At 38.4% G+C, this 17937-nt stretch overlaps 2 protein-coding genes and 1 long non-coding RNA gene across 9 annotated transcripts in view; 2 read left to right on the plus strand and 1 right to left on the minus strand.

Moving 5' to 3' along the window:
- Casp8ap2 (caspase 8 associated protein 2) overlaps positions 1 to 9687 on the plus strand; it is a 32171-nt gene extending 22484 nt beyond the window's left edge. For 4 of the 5 annotated variants that reach the window (XM_048353834.1, XM_048353832.1, XM_048353835.1 and 1 more), the window contains 4 exons: positions 141 to 3285; positions 4655 to 4754; positions 5442 to 5494; positions 9080 to 9687. In XM_048353834.1, the coding sequence (XP_048209791.1) occupies positions 141 to 3285; positions 4655 to 4754; positions 5442 to 5494; positions 9080 to 9083 (3302 nt within the window). In that variant the 3' untranslated portion in view covers positions 9084 to 9687. Of the gene's footprint in view, positions 1 to 140; positions 3286 to 4654; positions 4755 to 5441; positions 5499 to 9079 lie in introns of those variants that run through there. The other variant, XM_048353836.1, reaches the window with a different exon arrangement.
- On the minus strand, positions 5501 to 10824 carry LOC125357131. The gene is made up of 3 exons (XR_007212070.1): positions 10814 to 10824; positions 6038 to 6041; positions 5501 to 5688 (listed from the first exon to the last, which is right to left on the minus strand). It is a non-coding gene; the product is annotated as an uncharacterized LOC125357131 (long non-coding RNA).
- A 1482-nt stretch (positions 10825 to 12306) lies between these two features.
- Mdn1 (midasin AAA ATPase 1) overlaps positions 12307 to 17937 on the plus strand; it is a 156119-nt gene continuing 150488 nt past the window's right edge. For all 3 annotated transcript variants that reach the window (XM_048353838.1, XM_048353839.1, XM_048353840.1), the window contains exon 1: positions 12307 to 12414. In XM_048353838.1, coding sequence (XP_048209795.1) covers positions 12313 to 12414 — 102 coding nt within the window. In that variant the 5' untranslated portion in view covers positions 12307 to 12312. The remainder of the gene's footprint in view (positions 12415 to 17937) is intronic.

Here is a 17937-nt window from a genome sequence, read left to right on the forward strand (position 1 = left end):
GCCTCTTCTGAGCTTTTGTAATACCAGTAAAGGGCAATGAAAAAGATGAAGTATTAGGCATTAGCATAGGCTTTTCTGTTTAGGATAGGAACATCAAATGACTATGGTTTTGTGACTTCAGTATAATTTCTCTTCTGCAGATGTGTTTCCATCAAATTCAGACCATTCTACCTCCAAGACTCCGCCTGGTCTCAATAAGGAGAATCAAAAGCCAACTCACAAATCTGACAAATGTACAGAAGTAGATTCCTGTAAGAAGTCAGTTTTAGATGAATTGGAAGAAGGAGAAATTAGAAGTGACAGTGAAGAATCTATACCACAAAAACATTTTGAAATATGTGCCAAACCTAGAGCTTCTGTTGAATTTCAGAACACTAATACTAGTCCAGAAGGAAAGAAGAGTACTGTTCATGTATATAAAGACCACTGGAAAACATCTGTAAAACCTCACCAGAACAATAGCAAATGGAATAAAAGACAAAATGAACCCAGCAGACCTTCAAAATCAAAGAGGAAGGATAAAACAATGAGCATTTCCAGCTTGGAAAAAATAATTCCAATTATTACTGTACCTTCTTCTGTTTGGGAGATTATGCATATGTTACGAATGATAGGAAAACATGTAAGGAAAAGTTACATGAAATTCAAGGTAAAATTTTCATTGATACAGTTTCAAAGGATTATTGAGTCAGCAGCTTTGAGGTTTACATCATTAATTAAATACCTCGATTTTTCTAAGATCTCTAAATCAGTGACTACATTACAGAAGAATCTCTGTGATGTTATAGAATCTAACCTTAAACAAGTTAAGAAGAATGGCATAGTTGATCGTTTATTTGAACAGCAACTACCAGATATGAAAAAGAAACTGTGGAAGTTTGTAGATGAACAACTTGATTATTTGTTTGAAAAGCTTAAGAAAATTTTAGTAAAGTTTTGTGATTCCATAAACTTTGGGAGTGACAGTAATGGAGGAAAGCTTGCTAAAAAGTGTAAAGAGAGAACACAATATTCATATTGTCAGAAGAGGAATAAGGACAATTTCAACAAAGAAATTCAAAGGGAAAAATGGTCAAAATCAGAACACTCTGTGAATTTCAAGTCTTCACTGGAGTGTAGAAAGTCTGAAGAAAAACATCCAACCCAAAATAACACCACCACTGACACAGTGGTGCCTGACAGTAAAAGAAATGTTAACTCCTGCTTTGAAAGCATAAAGAACTCTGAATCTGAAGAGCACCCTTTGGAACTAAACTGTCCTAGCACTCCCAAGCCAACCAAAAATGAAAGCAACACCATTGAGGATACACCAGTATCTCAGCACACAGTGTTGAAGCCCGAACGTAGTTTTGAGATCCTTACTGAGCAGCAAGCATCTAGCCTCACTTTTAATTTGGTGAGTGATGCACAGATGGGTGAAATATTTAAAAGTTTGTTACAAGGTTCTGATCTTTTGGATAACAGTGTCAACTGTATTGAAAAAACAGAGTGGGAATTAAAGACTCCAGAGAAACAGTTGCTGGAGAGTCTTAAGTGTGAATCTATTCCAGCTTGTACAACAGAAGAGCTTGTTTCCGGAGTGGCTTCTCCATGTCCAAAAATGATTGGTGATGACAATTGGTCATTATCATCTGAAAAAGGTCCTTCTTTGTCTTCAGGGCTTTCGTTGCCAGTGCATCCTGATGTGTTAGATGAAAGTTGTATGTTTGAAGTGTCTGCTAACATGGGTTTGGCTAAAGATAATGTATGTAATTCAGAAAAGAGCAAACCCTACATTTCTTCTATACTCTTTGAAGATCTTGCAGTCTCTTTAACTGTACCATCACCACTGAAATCAGATGGTCACCTGAGCTTCTTAAAACCTGAAGTTTTGTCCAATTCTACTCCTGAAGAAGTTATTAGTGCACATTTTAGTGAAGATGCCTTACTTGAAGAAGAGGATGCCTCTGAGCAAGACATTCATTTAGCTCTGGAGTCTGACAACTCAAGCAGTAAGTCAAGTTGTTCTTCATCGTGGACAAGCCGATCTGTTGCTCCAGGCTTTCAGTACCACCCTAATCTACCCATGCATGCTGTCATAATGGAAAAGTCCAATGATCATTTCATTGTGAAAATACGACGTGCAGCACCATCTACTTCTCCTGGTCTTGAACACGGTATGGTTGCGAATGGGTCATTTACATCTTTGCCCCAAGTTGGAAGGGAAGCTGATGAAGTAGCAGAGAAAGAATATGTTTCATGCCAAAGCACAGTTTTGAAATCTGTGGAGGAATTGGAAAATTCTGACACAAATGTTGGTAGCAACAAATCAACTCATGAGCAGAACTCTATGATGCAAACTGAGGCTCCACATATATATGAATTTCTTAAAGATGCTTCAGGTAAAGAGGGTCACAGTGATAAAGTGGCTGATGATTGTTTCAAGTTGCATCAAGTATGGGAGCCAAGAGTTCCCGAAAGCCTTGAAGAATTGCCTTCAATGGAAAAAATCCCACACCCTATTGAGGACTCATACATAGACCTAACAAAAGATCCAGCATCTGAGACCAAAAGTTTGGGAGAATTTGTAGAAGTAGCAGTTTTAAATATTGATCAGTTGGGTTGTTCTGGAAGCAAATTACATCAAAGCACTCAAATATTAGGTAATTCTTTACAGTCTGATACTATAAATGATTTTATTGATTTGACACAAGATGCTTCAAATGACAGTAAAAATGAAGGTAATGACACCACATTAGCTGCTGAAGGCTTAGAGTGTCAGGTGATATGTGTGGATGAGGATAACTGTAAGGAAGAAAAGATGCAAATGAAAAACAAGCCTGTGGGATGCACTGTTGAGGAAACTTGTATCGATTTGACCCCAGAGTCTGATTCATGTGAAGTAAATAAAGATGATTTAAAACTGGATTCATGTGAAGTACATAAGGATGATTTAAAATTGATGCTACCAACAAATTCTGATAGTTTGGAGTTGCCTGAGACTTTGGATAATGCTTTAAAAAAAAGGAAAAACTGTTTTGATGTAAATCATTCTCAGAAAAAACAAAAGAAGGAAAGAGACTTAACTAATGGAGAAAAGTCTAAGAAACTTAGCCAAGACTGTGATAAAGATGATAATGCTCAAAAAAAGAAAACCAGTAAGAAAAGGACTCCAACATTGAATAAAGATCTCTCATCAAGCCCAGAGATTAATGATTCATCAGCATCTCTTGCCACTTTGCCTACAAGCCTTTCTGCAAAAAATGTTATTAAAAAGAAGGGAGAAATTATAGTTTCATGGACAAGGTAATAATCTTTTGAGACCTTTTAGGAACCAGTAAGTTTTGAGCCTTTATCTGTGGTGTCATCTTTTCTGTATTCCATCCTAAGCCAAGGAAAATGATGAGCTACTTCAAAAGTAGCCAAAGTTACTTGAGGATACATCCTGGGCTACAATGCAGCTGTGCTGTAGCCCAGTCTGGAATAATAGCTTTTATTTAGGGGTGAATGGCCCCTCTTGGCAGAGCTTTTCATTATGTTTTTGTGATCATCTTACTACCTAGTTTGGGCTGGCCTTTAACTTGTGATCCTCCTTTTCCAGCCTTCAAATGCTTGGTTTAGTTGTACACCATCATGCCCAGATTTAAACACTTTCAATTAAAAAGAACTCTCTCATTTAGAAGGAACAGATATAAGCACATTTTAGAAAGTAATAATGACAAGTAGTGAAAGTGGTGAAGCAAAAAATGGTTGTGTCCACCATTTTCCCTAAATTTTAACTTCCACAAATGGGTAGTACTTATGAGTTTTACGTGAACTTTTAGAGAAATGTAGATTTTAAGATCCCACTTCACAGCCAGGCACTGGTGACTCACACCTATCATCCTTGCTACTCAAGAGCAGGCGGCTGAGATATGAGTATAGTTGTGTGAAGCCAGCCTGGACAGCAGGAAAGTTCTGAAATTCTTATCCCCAGTTAACTACTATAAAGCCAGAAGTGGAACTGTGGCTTAGAGTGGTAGAGTCTTGAGCAGAAAAGCTCAAGGACAGAGCCCAGGACCTGAGTTCAAACCCCATAACCAATTAAAATTTTTAAAAAAGACCCTACCTCAGACATAAAAGATAATCATAGTTGGTAACAATGGGACTAGAGTTTCATAGTTTCCATACTAGATAAGAATGCTTAGTGAGGAAAGAATTTTCTTAAAACTAGTGTTTTGTTAAATGCCACAATTCTGAAATACTCCTTTCAAGTTACTTGTAGATGGCAGTATAAAATCTCAGAGACTGTAATAATACATATTGGCTTAAACCATATGGCAAAAACATGTTAGAATTGGAAGATTCTGGTATTGAGGCCTCTATTTTAGTCCTAGTTTTTCTGCTTACTCTGTCCAATCATTTTCAGTCCTTAATATTTTAAGTAGTATGTACATGAAAGGTAAAATTAAAGATAAAAATGAAAACTTTATCATTAATGCATTTACTATTTATGAGCTTAAAGAGTAAAATCATAAACTTGTTCCTAGAGATAAGCATTGTTCAGATTTTGGTATATGTACTTTTTCTTAGGGGATTTACTAAAAATGTCGCTCTTATTGGTGGGTATTAAAGCAGGGAAATTTATGACCTTTCTATTTCAACATCTAAAGCAAAGCATATTTTCCCTCCTTAGAAATGATGACCGGGAAATTTTACTAGAGTGTCAGAAAAGAATGCCGTCACTGAAGACCTTTACATATTTGGCAGTCAAGTTGAATAAAAATCCAAATCAGGTAATTATCCAATTTTTACCTCTCTAGTGGTTCACAGGTAGCTGCTGTTTGACATACTTAGATTTTTCCCCCCTGTGGTGCAAAGAAAAAAGTTAACCCAGATATAATTTTCAGTGTGTTAAGAAACAAAACCATTTACTAGTTAATGTACTTTAAAATTTGGCTTACTATAGACTAATAAACTTGATGACTGTGGAAGAAGTGTGACAGAAAAGGCCCTTACTTTTCTCCCTATGCTTTAACCATTTTATTGGTTTATTTCATCTCAGGATGTGGTAATGTTCCTTATTTAATAAGATGTAGCAAATGAAAGTTATGGTAAGCAATCATCATAATATGAAAATATTTCCCAAGCCAGGCACTGGTGGCTCAGGAGGCAGAGATCTCAGGATCATGGTTCAAAGTCAGCCCAGGCAGGAAAGTCCATGAGATTCTTAGCGCCATTTAACCACCAGAAAACAGAAGTGGTACTGTGACTCAAAGTGGTAGAGTGCTAGCTTTGAGCGGAGAAAGCTCAGGGATTGCCCTCAAGCCCTGAGTCCTATATCTGACAAAAAAAAAAATCTGTTTTTTAAACATTATTTTATCTGTTTGTTATTGAGGGTAACTTTTGCTGTCTGTAGATGTTTTGTGAAAATATCAAAGATGGAAAAAATGAGATGTTTATCATTATTTTTAATTTTTCAGGTTTCAGAGAGATTCCAGCAGCTAAAGAAACTCTTTGAGAAGTCAAAATGCAGGTAGTTAATGTATAATACATTTTTGACACTACAGTGCACTTAATGGTGTATTAGTCTTTGAAGACCTGAAAAGTGCATGAGAGACAGTCAGTTGAGTTCCTGCTTGAGTCACAAGTTGGAAGATGGTTGCAGACACCTAAGATTCCTCAGCTGCAGGGCTGGCTGTAATAGAGTTAGCCTGATGCAGTTCAGTTCTGATTCCTGATAACTCTTACATGAGGAAAAACCCATTTGATGATTAATAACATTTTGCAGATGAAGAATGAAAGAAAATATTCTTGAATAGCAGTATGAAACCAATGCAATGTATGTAGTCATTGTAATACAGTGTTTTTCCACGTTACCCATTATGAGTGCTGAATATTTTAAACTGAAAAACATGTGTTCCAGCCATGCATTGGTGCTTCATGCCTGTAATTCTACTCAGGAGGCTGAGATTTGAGATTAGGTTCAAAGCCAGCCCGGGAAGTTGATAAGATTGTTTATCTCCAGTTCACTATCAAAAAGCTGGAAATTACAGGTATGGCTCAAGTGATAAAGCACCAGCCTTAAGAGAAAAAGCCAAGGAGAATGGAAGTCTCTCAATTCAAGCCCCAGTAGCAGACAAACAAAACAAAATGTGTAATAAACTGTTGTCATCTAAACAGATAACAGGGTTTGCTGTAACAAATTATTAATACTATTCATAGACATGTTTCATTAGTTTCTTCTAGCTATATTTCTTTTTTTTTTTTTTTGCCAGTCCTGGGACTTGGACTCAGGGCCTGAGCACTGTCCCTGGCTTCATTTTGCTCAAGGCTAGCACTCTGCCACTTGAGCCACAGCGCTACTTCTGGCCATTTTCTGTATATGTGGTGCTGGGGAATTGAACCCAGGGCTTCATGTATACGAGGCAAGCACTCTTGCCACTAGGCCATATCCCCAGCCCTTCTAGCTATATTTCTACAGGTTTATAAATATATATATGTAATAGTAACTAATTAAATTGTTTTTTCCTGGGAAAAATAGTTTGATACTTAAGTAGTAAATACTTAATTACTTAAGTAATTTGTATTCTTATAGAAGAAAAATTGTAAATATATATATATATATATATATTTATATTTATTTATTTATTTTTTTGCCAATCCTGGGCCTTGGACTCAGGGCCTGAGCACTGTTCCTGGCTTCTTTTTGTCAACGCTAGTACTCTGCCACTTGAGCCACAGCGCCACTTCTGGCTGTTTTCTATATATGTGGTGCTGGGGAATCGAACCCAGGGCTTCATGTATACAAGGCAAGCACTCTTGCCACTAGGCCATATTCCCAGCCCTGTAAAAATATTTAGTGTATCATTTTTCTATTAATTTATAGTTAAAATTATTTGAATAAAAACATCTAAAGTTTTAGTTTGAATAGCAATTATATTTGGACATAAATCACTGTGCAAAAGTTTCTATTTATTTTTTAGATACTGTCTAGCCCCATTATTTTTGAATTATTAAGCCTCAAGTTTTGTTTCTACTGCTTTTTTTGGGGGGTGGGGAGGGTACTCTACCACTTACACCAATTCTCCAGACCTCTTCTGTGTTACAGTTTGTTTCCCATATCCTTGTAAGCAATTGGTTTACTCAAGAGATCTTCAAAAGATGTTTAGTACTTTACTATAAATAAAATTTCTCTTTGTCATTCAGAATATAAGGCTGAATAATGGACAGTCAGGAGAAAAACCTTCTTTTAAAGAATTTTTAAGAAGTAGTACAGTTGGGTGCCAGTGGCTCACACATGTAATTGTAACTACTCAGGAGGCTGAGATTGAGGATTGTGGTTTAGAGAAAAAAACAACCCAGAAGTGGAGCTATGTATAGCTCAAGTGGTGGAGGACTAGCCTTGAGAACAAAAATCTCAGGGATAGTGACCAGGCCCTGAGTTTAAGCTCATGACTAGCGCATGTGCTGAGATCTGAGGATCAAGATTCAAAGCTTGCCTGGGTAGAAAAGTCCCTGAAACTTCACAAAAAGAAAAAATACCAAAAGAAAACAAAAACCGAAGTGGTCATATGGCTCATTTAGTAGAGTATTAGCCTTGAGGAAATAAGGTCAAGGACAGCGCCCAGGCTCTGATTTCAAGCTCCAGGACTGCCAGCAAAAAAGAAACCAAAAATGTAGTGCAAAGCATGACTTTTGCTGCCCTTAAGAAATAGCTAGGTGGTGGTAAACACTTGTAATCGTTCAACTCCCACAATGCAATTCAAGGCCAGTCTTGACTGATATGGGAATATTTCATGTAAAAAACCACAACAAAAAACAAAACTCAAAACTGTTGGGCCTTGGTGACTTACACCTGTAATCCTAACTACTCAGGAAGTTGAGATCTGAAGATTGCAGTTCAAAGCCTGCCTAGGCAGGAAAGTCTGTGAGACTTAATTAACCACCAAAAACTCAAAAGAAAAGTGGAGCTGTAGCTCAAGTGGTACAGTGCTACCTTCAAGAAAAAATGCCCAGGGACAGTGGGTAGGCCCTAAATTCAAGCCCTATGACGGCACAAAAAATAAGTTAATGAAGAATAAGTAAAATAAATTAGCCTTGGTTTGTTTTTGCCAATGAACATTTTTGTGTCTGAGAAAAAATTCTTCTTTCTTGTGAAAGTAAATTCATAAAAAATTTAACATGATTCTAGAAATAATGTTTATTAGTCGGAAATGTCTAAATTATAAAACAAATCTTTTCAAAGAATTTTGTTAATCGAAAAATATTGGAAAATAAAATTATTTTTAACATTTAATATGAAAATCTTTTAATGATTTTATACTGGAGGATTTTATTAAAATATAATTTCATTGTTAATAATAAGGTGTTGTACAAAGGGGTTACCACTTCAAAAGTCACGTAATGAATACATTTCTTTTTTGGACAATGTCACCCCGTCCTTCACTTTTCTTCTCCTGCCCACAACACGTGTGTGTGTGTGTGTGTGTGTGTGTGTGTGTGTGTGTGCCGGGCTTGAAATCATGGCTTCATGCTCTAGCTCAGCTGTTTTGCTCATGACTAGTACTTGATCTGCCCACAGGTTGCACAGGGTGTGTGTGTGGTGCTTGAGCCATACTTGTACTTCTGACATTCATTTGGTCATTTGGTCAGAAAAGAGAATCTTGGGTTTTTCTGCCTGAGTTCCTAGCTATCTCTAATTTTTCCCCCTATATATTATAGTATCATTAAGAAACTATAAAAAACAGTGTTACATGGGTGGGAATGTGGCTTAGTGGTAGAGTCCTTGCCTAGCATGCATGAAGCCTTGGGTTCGAGTCCTCAGTACCACATAAACAGAAAAGGCTTGGATTGGTGCTGTGGCTCAAGTGGTAGAGTACTAGCCTTGAGCAAATGAAGCTTAGAGACAGTGCCCAGGCTCTGAGTTCAAGCCCCAGGACTGGCAAAAAAAAAAAAAAAAAAGAACAAAAACAGTGTAACAACAGTTATCACACTTGAGTCTCTATAAGCTAATTCTTTAACATCAATATTATAAGTACAGCTTGTTTAGAAAGTTATACTTATGAATGTCATATTTGAAAATTAGAATTACAACTTAGCATTTTTTTTAACATTACAGATAAGTTGCTGAATTCCTTGGAGTTTTCATTGGTACTTCATACTACACAGAAACTGGATTCCTCGTGTTTTAAATGGGGAACTAATGGAGATTTTGTCTCATTTTTTTTTATTAGAAGATGATAATCTATATTTTTTATTGCTTCCAGACCTTCTAATATCAGCTCAGCATGTTCAGCCTGTTACAGTTATGGGTCTGATTTTCTTACTTGTTCTTGGTCAAAGTATTTATTTTTAAACATATTAGAAGTTGTAACTGAGATGAAGACAACAATAATGTAATATTGAACCCTTTTGATATTTCAATGAAATGACTTCTACATTTTTAAAAAAGTTTTGTAGGATTTTAAACTTCTCTTTAGTTCAAGTTTTCATCATTTTTTAGTTTTTATAGTTGCATCTTTTTTTGGTAAACTGAAAATAATTTAAATAGTCTACCTGTAAATATGTATAATTGTAATGATGTAAAATTTTGAGTGTATGTGCCTGTATGTATGCACATATGTATATGGCTTTGCCTAGACAACGATTTTTTTTAATCTGTATATAACATTTTGTACAAAGTTTGTTTTCAGTAACACTAATGTATAATAAAAACATGTAAAGTTCTGTTATATTGTGTTTAGATGTTTTTTAAAAGGTGGGAAACTCCTAAGAGGCTATTTTGAAGTGTTCCACAGTGTGGAATGTGGCTGGCTAGTCTGTATGGATAGACTCATTCATGAAAACCTGTTGTCATTGCCTGCTTTATCTCACAGTGAATGATACCTCTCCTTCAACTGTCCTTTGAAATAAAATTGGGGCAAGTGAAGGTTTGGAGAAAAACCTTTGTAAGAATTGATTAGCTTAGGCATTCTTTGTGCCCCACTCTCTAGTTTCCTGGGAGCTGTATGTTAACAGTTTAGGCCCTTCCCTCTGGAAGTACCTATTCTCATTGCCATTTCTCCCAGAGAATCCCAAGAAGAAATCCCAAAGAAGTGGTTGGTAGATTTTTAGGCTGGAAGAATTAACTGGTTTTATAGTGCTGGGGTTCTTCACCATAAGCTTGCTCCTTTTGGTCTTTTTGAACATCCAGTACAAATGAGAGAGCTGCTAGTCATTTTTTTCAGTATATTCATCTCCTTACCACCAAGTAAACCATAAGTAACCATGACTAAAAGATGGTACTGGCTTAAAAAATAAGCTGGATTACATAAGACCTTTAGCTATAAAATGAAGCTAAATATGAAAATCCTCATATTCTCAATATGAGAATAAGTTAAAATTTCAAAAGAAAACAGCAGAAAGGGGTAAAAAACAAAACATATGCAAAGGGTGAATTACTTGGAAAATCAGGCTGAAAAACTCCCAGGACAGAAGCAAAAAACTGAAAACACAAAGAGACAACGAAAAGAAATTTAACAGATGGAAGACAGAAGTAGATATGCCAAAGTTTAAACAATGGTATGTAGAAGAAGTGAAGTAGAAATAGAATCACATTGCCAGAGGAGACTCACAATTCTCACATTTACACAACTATCCAAGACAATGAGAAAAATCTTTTAAAAATAGACTTAAAATTTTCTATGTACTTCAATATCCAATGTATGTGCTTAACCAAAAAAGATTAAGAGTTGAGTCTGATAATGCATACCTACAATTCCAGCACTTCAGGGGCTAAGGCTGGATTAGGAGTTAGGCTGGCTAGGGCTACAGTAGCAAGACCCTGTCTCAAAAATAAAGATTAGAGGTACACATGGAATTCTCTTTAAAAATACATTTTTAGTTGCACAAAGGAATTGTCATTCATCAAAGCAGTTTATGAATACAGTCATCTTGTTCTTCATGTCAACCCTTTCAACATTCTGCACCCATGAAATTCTACCGTTTATCTCAATTTTCTTAATTGTGTTGAATATGCATTGAATCTTATGCCTGCCTTCAACTCTATAGAGCTTTAGGGACGGGAGCAGGTAAGCCAAAAAAGAAGCCGTTCTTGGGCTAGTGATGTGGTCAGTGATATTTTCCTAGCATGAGGGAGCCACCTGGGTTGGATCTTCAGCAACGTCCACACACACTCATCTGTCTGGATAGCAAGTATAACCCCAAAATTGTTCATCTTGCTCTTGCTCAGATGAATTTATTTTCCCTTAACTGTTATCCTGATGATTCTTTTACTTAGAGCCAATGTGTTACACTTATGGTTTATACACTTACAATGGTGCATTATAATTATTTGTAACTATTATTCTATTGGGCTTTTTCTTTTGGTAGGGATTGAACCCCCATACAGAAACTATTCAGCCCTCTACCACTGATCCACAGCTACTTTTTCGAGGCCTTTGACTTCTTATAAAACATATTCTAGACTGTTAACAATTCTCCAGCCAGTTTCCATCTTCCAGTGTTACTATTAAACTCTTTCTTGTTTTCTCTCTCCTCTTTCGTATGTAATGCAATGCTATTTTTCCCCCGTTAGTCCTTAAACTTCCCCCTCTTCCCTCCCTCCGGGAGGGGGAACGAAAGAGGTTGTGGAAGAGATGAAGGGATGGATGGTTATTAAAACTATATTACAGAAGGCTGGGACCTGGGGATCACAGTTCGAAGCCAGCCCAGGCAGGGAAGTCAGTGACATTCTTATCTCCAACTAAGCACCCAACATGCCAGAAACGGAGCTGTGCCTCACGTGGCAGAGCAATAGCCTTGGGGGGGGGGGGCGGGGGCGGGGAGGGAAGGGAACCAAACATCTCCGGGACATGAACTCAGTGGCTAGGCCCTGAGTTTAACTACCAGAGCTGACCAAAAAAGTGTTTCAGAGCTCTGTTGGTCAGAGGGACTAATCTCCACAATTTAGAGTCCTAGGAGAGCAACCTGCTTTTCTAGCGCTCGGTAGCCCCCCACCTGGCGGAACCTGTTTCTGCCCTTCTCACACCTTCGGAGAGCACTCGGAACTCAGAAGAAGCGCCGAAGAGCTCGGAAAGCCATTTCCGCTCCCACAGCCTGCGCAGTCGTGACGTAGGCGCTTCCGCCAAAGCGGGGGCGGGGCCGGTAGTGCGCATTATCGCCGCCTCAGCCGCGGGCTGATGACGTATAGACCCGTGGGCTTCACCACGTGTGCCGCATCTTGCCGGCTTTCGGCGCCCACTTTCCCTGGGGGCGTAGTCCGTCGCTCCGGCGTGGGAGCCTCGCCTGCTCGGCGGCTCTGAGCGCGGGGCGCGGACGCCCGTGGTTAACCGGGACAGAGACGCCAGAGCCATGGAGCACCTCTTACTGGACGTCGCGGCCGCGCCGCTGCGGTTAATCGCCGCCAAGAACGAGAAGAGCCGCAGCGAGCTGGGCCGGTTCTTGACCAAGCCGGTGAGGAGAGGAGGGAGAGGGAAAGTTCTAGACGGATCTCGGGCGGCCTTCCTCGGAGACGCGCCACTAGGAGGGGCGTAAGAGAAGGCCTATCGTCACTTTGCCCCCTCCGCGGGGCGGCTGGTGGCGTCGGCGCCGCGCAGGTGGCCGGAAGTAGCCTTTTGTTTTTCTCGTGTGTGGGGGGGTGGCCGCCCGTCCTTCTCAACCCCTCGGCTGCGCCCTCGCGATGGTGGCCCGCATGCCCTTCTGAAGCGAGAGGTTTCGGTTTCCCTTACATTGGGTTGCATCTGTGCCGTTCTGGTTTACCTTACTGCGTGAGCCACCCACCCCTGTTCATCTGTTTCTCTTTTTCCCCGGTCCCTTCGGGGTGAATCTGACGAGAATTCATCGCGTTCTGATGGTGTGCAAGTCACCGTGTGGTGGCCCTAAGGAGATGGAGAAGGAAATGAGTTATGATTTCTGCCAGGAGGGAACTTTTCATTTATTTTTGGAGACAGTTTGTAAACATACAAAACAACTGAAGGACAAAGCTAGATCCGCTAATGTTAGCTTTAACAAAGCCGTAAGCCTTATGAGGCGAATTAGAATATTCTGGGAGATGGATCTTTGCCTGGTCTTTTAAATGTCTTCTCTCATCGATTCTTCCCATACGGCTCCGTGTTCGAATCTTTTCGCCTTGCATTTAGTTTCCCAGTTTGTGCTAACCCTCTTCCAGTCAGTGTCTCTAAGATTCTTGAGAGTAGAAAGTGTTTTTTTAATTGTTGGTAGAACTCATTGAATCACAAGTGCATGACCTATATGTGCATTTCATTGCTTAGGAATCACAGCAGTATATTAAGTGAGAAGCAGAGAATTCCGTAATTTGAAGCAACAGAAACCGTACAAGGGAAGCCTTGGCTTTTCTGTTGTTGTTGTTTTTTTTTTTTTTGGAGGGGGGGGATGTGTGTGTTTTGTGGTAGGGATTAAATCCCTTCTCTAGCTGCTCTGCCTCTGAATGACATTCCTAGGCAAGAGGAGCTAATAAAGTGGACGTGAGAAATAGATTTGAATATGTCTTCTGGATTTTTGGCCTGTGACCATAGAGAAGGGATCAGTAACACCAGTGGGGTGTCTAGATAACAGTTTTTCGGAGGTAATTGACTTAGGTGAGTTCAACTTGAACTAGTATTGTTTCTGGGAATGTTTATAAGTGACCTTGTACTTTAGATCACAAGTTATCAGACTGAAGTTGTGGGAATCCAGCTGTGGGAAACTTAATGATTCTCTACCACAGTAAAAATTAATGAAAAATTAATTCTTATGGCACTGAGAATGTAGTACATTTTATCAGTCATGAGCCCCTCCCTTTGATTCTTAGCACCCAGGTGGGAAAAAATACTGTTTATGTTTTGGGAATTGGGTAGGAAATAGCCATTTATTAGGTAAGGTTTGAGTGAGAAAGACACATTGATGTATAGGAATGGCTTTAGTAGTGCTGCCAAACTAGAAAGTTCAGTTAAATTAAGGAATTTGGGATATAACTGCTTTTCTTTCCTTTGCCTCACATTTGCATCACCTTCTTGTCCTCCCTACCTACGTTTGGACTCAAAGCTTTGCATTCACCCAGCTGTCTGGTGTTGATCTTCCACTTGAGCCATGCCTCCCCACTGCCTGACTTTTTTTTTTTTTCATGATTATTTTGGAGATACAGATTCTTCTCTTCCTCCCCTCACTCCCACACTGGCTTAAAATAGAGATCCATTGGATCTCAGCCTCCTGAATACAAGTGTGAAGCACCACTGATGTACAGCTCACATTGTGAACAATTTGAAGCCTTTTACTGGATTAATTATGTTAACAGTTCTATGTGTGTGCGCATGTCAGTACTTGGGCTTGAACTCCGAGTCTTGAGTTCTGTTCTTTAGCTTTTCCACTTGAGCCACATTTCAACTACAGCTCCACTTCCAACTATGTGATGACTGGGGACAGGAATCTCTTGGATGGACTTTCTTGCCAGAGCTGTCTTCAAACTATAGTCCTCAGATCTCAACCTCTTGAATAGATAAGATTACAGGAGTGAGCCTCCAGTGCCTGGCTTATATTACAGTTCTTCATGCTTGTAAATATATATACATAGTACATACATTGTGTGTGTGTGTGTAATAAGCAAAGACTAGAAGACTAGCCATCTATGAAACACTGGAATTGAAACTTAGACTAGTAGAATACTAGCCTTGAACAAAAAAATTTAGGGACAGTGCCCAGGCCATGAGTTTTAGGTCCCAATATTGACACCAAATAATAATAAACAGTCAAAGCAAAATTCACTCCATATGCCATTTTATTTCGTTCTATAGTGTTTCTTATCTGGGATTCTGTATCACTAAGCTCTATTCCCAACCTGCCAAGTTGTGTGTTTTGTACAAGTGTTCCACTGAGCTACACTCCAGTTCACCAAAATTTTTTTTTCTTTTTTTTTTTGCCAGTCCTGGGGCTTGAACTCAGAGCCTGGGCACTGTCCCTGAGTTTCTTTTGCTCAATTTTAGCACCCTACCACTTGAGCCACAGCACCAATTCCAGCCTTTAAGAGGTCCTTATATGTAGTCCAGGTTGGTCTTCAACTTGCAGTTTTCTTTCAACCTTTTTGAGTATTGGAATTACAATACCACACTATTTTGTCTAGCTTGTATTACAATTGATCTTATTTTGATTCATCCTCAGGTGGTAGAGATGGGGCATTTTTGCCCTTAGGCTAAATTGGAGACATTTTGAAGTAGGATAATTAGTCAGGATAGGTATGTTTGTAATACCTATTACATGGTGGCCAGTAATGTTCCTAAGCATACTGTAATACAGAGGACAACCACCCACAACAAGGAATTACACAGCCTGAAGTATCAGTATTACAAGATAAAGAAACTGCCATGTCTAATTTCTTGGGGTGATTGATCATGGCCTACTACCAAGTTTTACTAATTTGGAGTCATCCCCAATGCTGTTGTCTGTGTCATTCTTTGTTACTTCTTGCCTTTAGCTTTCATTGCCTTTTCTTAGAAAGCTTCTCCTTCTGTCTTTCCTTCAATTCTAACTTTTTCTGTCTGTTCTGGAAGACTGCTTTTGCAGTTACCTTGTTTAGAAAAGCCTTTGTGGTTTAAGAGGGGTGATGTATCTTTGGTATCAGATATGAGTTAGGTAGGAAATATTTAAAGAGTAAACACATAGCTCTGCTCCCAAACTATGATAGGTGTTTTTTGGTGGTGGTGGTTGGTTTTTTTTTAGAAGACAGCTTTGAAAACCTTTGTGTTTTTAGCATAATATTATGACTCTTTAACGTGATTTTTAACTCAGTTTCTACTGTAATGGGAACAGTTTTGTACTGTTGTGAAAATAATTAGAATCAGGAACAATTTTGGCTTTCTTGCTTGTTTTATAGGGAAGTTTAGGTATTGTCTCTTTAGTTTAAAATACATAAATATAACTAATTGGACTAAGATAAATTTAGAAAATTTCTAACCTATAGCTGGGCAAAATCATCAAGCACATAGCCTATTTTATTGGGTAATTTATTAAATATTGAAACTAGAAAGCAGAATGGTATTGTGGGCATGCTTTCATAGTATCTTAAATAGAAAAAATTTTAAATCAAACCATCACAACTTTTATTTCCTTTTTGTATACTCTTTACAAATGTGTAAGGATGAAAAATGTTTTAAATATTTCTTACTATATATTATGTTAGCATGTGAGTCACATATGCTAATAAATGTTGTAAATAAAGCAATATCCCTAACCCCTATACATTTATATGTAAATATATTTATATGTATAATTTATATGTGTTGATTTTTAAGTATATGATATAAGTATGTATATAAAGAGACTGAGTGCTGTGAGATGAAAAAGTCAAGTATATTTCCTTTTGGCTATGACAGAAAAATATTGAATTAATTTTGTTTCCATAAACAATTAGAAAAGGAATAAAATAAATGAAACTATTTTGAACATTGGATGAAAAACAGCTTAGATTTGTACTCCCTGAAGAGAGATATAGGATTTACTAGACCCTTGCTCAGGGAGAGAGAACCCAGCTTAGAAGACAGATGGGGAGTTTGAGGCAGCTACAATATTCTGGGAAGAGTATTAGAGTACAGGAAATAACTCTAGAGATACAACATCTTGTGCACATTTGGCTGAAGAATCCATAAGTGTATGCAGGTGTAGGAGTTTGTACAGGTAGGAGATGGTCACTTGTCTGTTGGAGTAAAAAGACCAGGTCAACTACTAGGACAACCATTGTAGAAACCAGAAGGGACATACTGTAAGAATGGGGATTTCGTCTTTCCTAGAATTAGTGCTTTTCTAGACATTTGGTAATGATACTTAGGTATTGAAAGGATCAAGCTGACTTACAAGTGGATTTATTGCCTACTGGATTAAAAAAGAACTATAATACAGCTAATGTTTCATGGCTAATTAAAAGTTATCACATTTATTTTAAAGGAAAATGTGACCTGTTACTAGGAGGACAATCAATAAACTTAAACAGATTGTAAAATAACAAAGCAATTACATATATGTTCAATGACTTCTAGAAGAAATACAAATACAGTGGGAGAAATTTAACCTATGGAAATTCAAGTATGTCAAAATGAATGAATAGGCATAATAGAAAATTAGTTGAATTAGAACATGGGTCAGTAGAAATTGCCCAGATTGAATGGAGGGGGAATGAAAACTTAATATTCAATGATCTGGACATTACCAAGTAGTCTGCTTTAGGGTAGTTGGAGTTGCAGGAGGAGGGCATTCAGGAAAAGAGCATTAAAACTACGTGAAAAATATTATCCTTAATGTTTCTGAATATGGTGAAGAATAATTATCAGGTTCCACAAATCCTAAAAGGTAAGCATCAGAAGCAGGATGAAGGCAAACACACCATGCCATATCATAATATATGTGAAATGAAGTAACCTATTATCAGATGTGATGGTATATGCCTATATATAATATAATAATAAGATAATACATATATATAATCCCAGCACTTGGGAGGTTCAGGTAGAAGGATGCAAGTTCAAGGACAAGCCATTGGTATATAGTCAGTCCTTGCCTCAAAAAGAAATGTAATTGCCTGGTGCTGGTGGCTGTAATCCTAGCTGTTCAGGAGGCTGAGATCTGTGGACCTCAGTTCAAAGCCAGCCAGGGCAGGAGAGTCCATGAGACTGTCTCTAATAAACTACTCAGAGAAGCTACAAGTGGTACTGTGGCTCAAGTGGTAGAGCACTAGCCTTGAGCAAAAGAAGCCCAAGGACAGAGCTCAGGCCCAGAGTTCAAGACCCAAGACTGACGGTCGGGGGGTGGGGGGGTAATGTCTTAAAATACACTAGAGGCTGGGCACTGGTGGCTTATGCCTATAATCCTAGCAACTCAGGAGGCTAAGCTCTGAGAGTCTCAGTTCAAAAACAGACTGGGCAGAAAAGTCTGTGAGTATTGTATTTCCAATTAACCAACAAAAAGCCAGAAGTTGAGCTGTGACTCAAGTGG

The sequence above is a fragment of the Perognathus longimembris genome, chromosome 9, assembly GCF_023159225.1.
Source record: "Perognathus longimembris pacificus isolate PPM17 chromosome 9, ASM2315922v1, whole genome shotgun sequence".
Classification (NCBI taxonomy): Eukaryota; Metazoa; Chordata; class Mammalia; order Rodentia; family Heteromyidae; genus Perognathus; species Perognathus longimembris.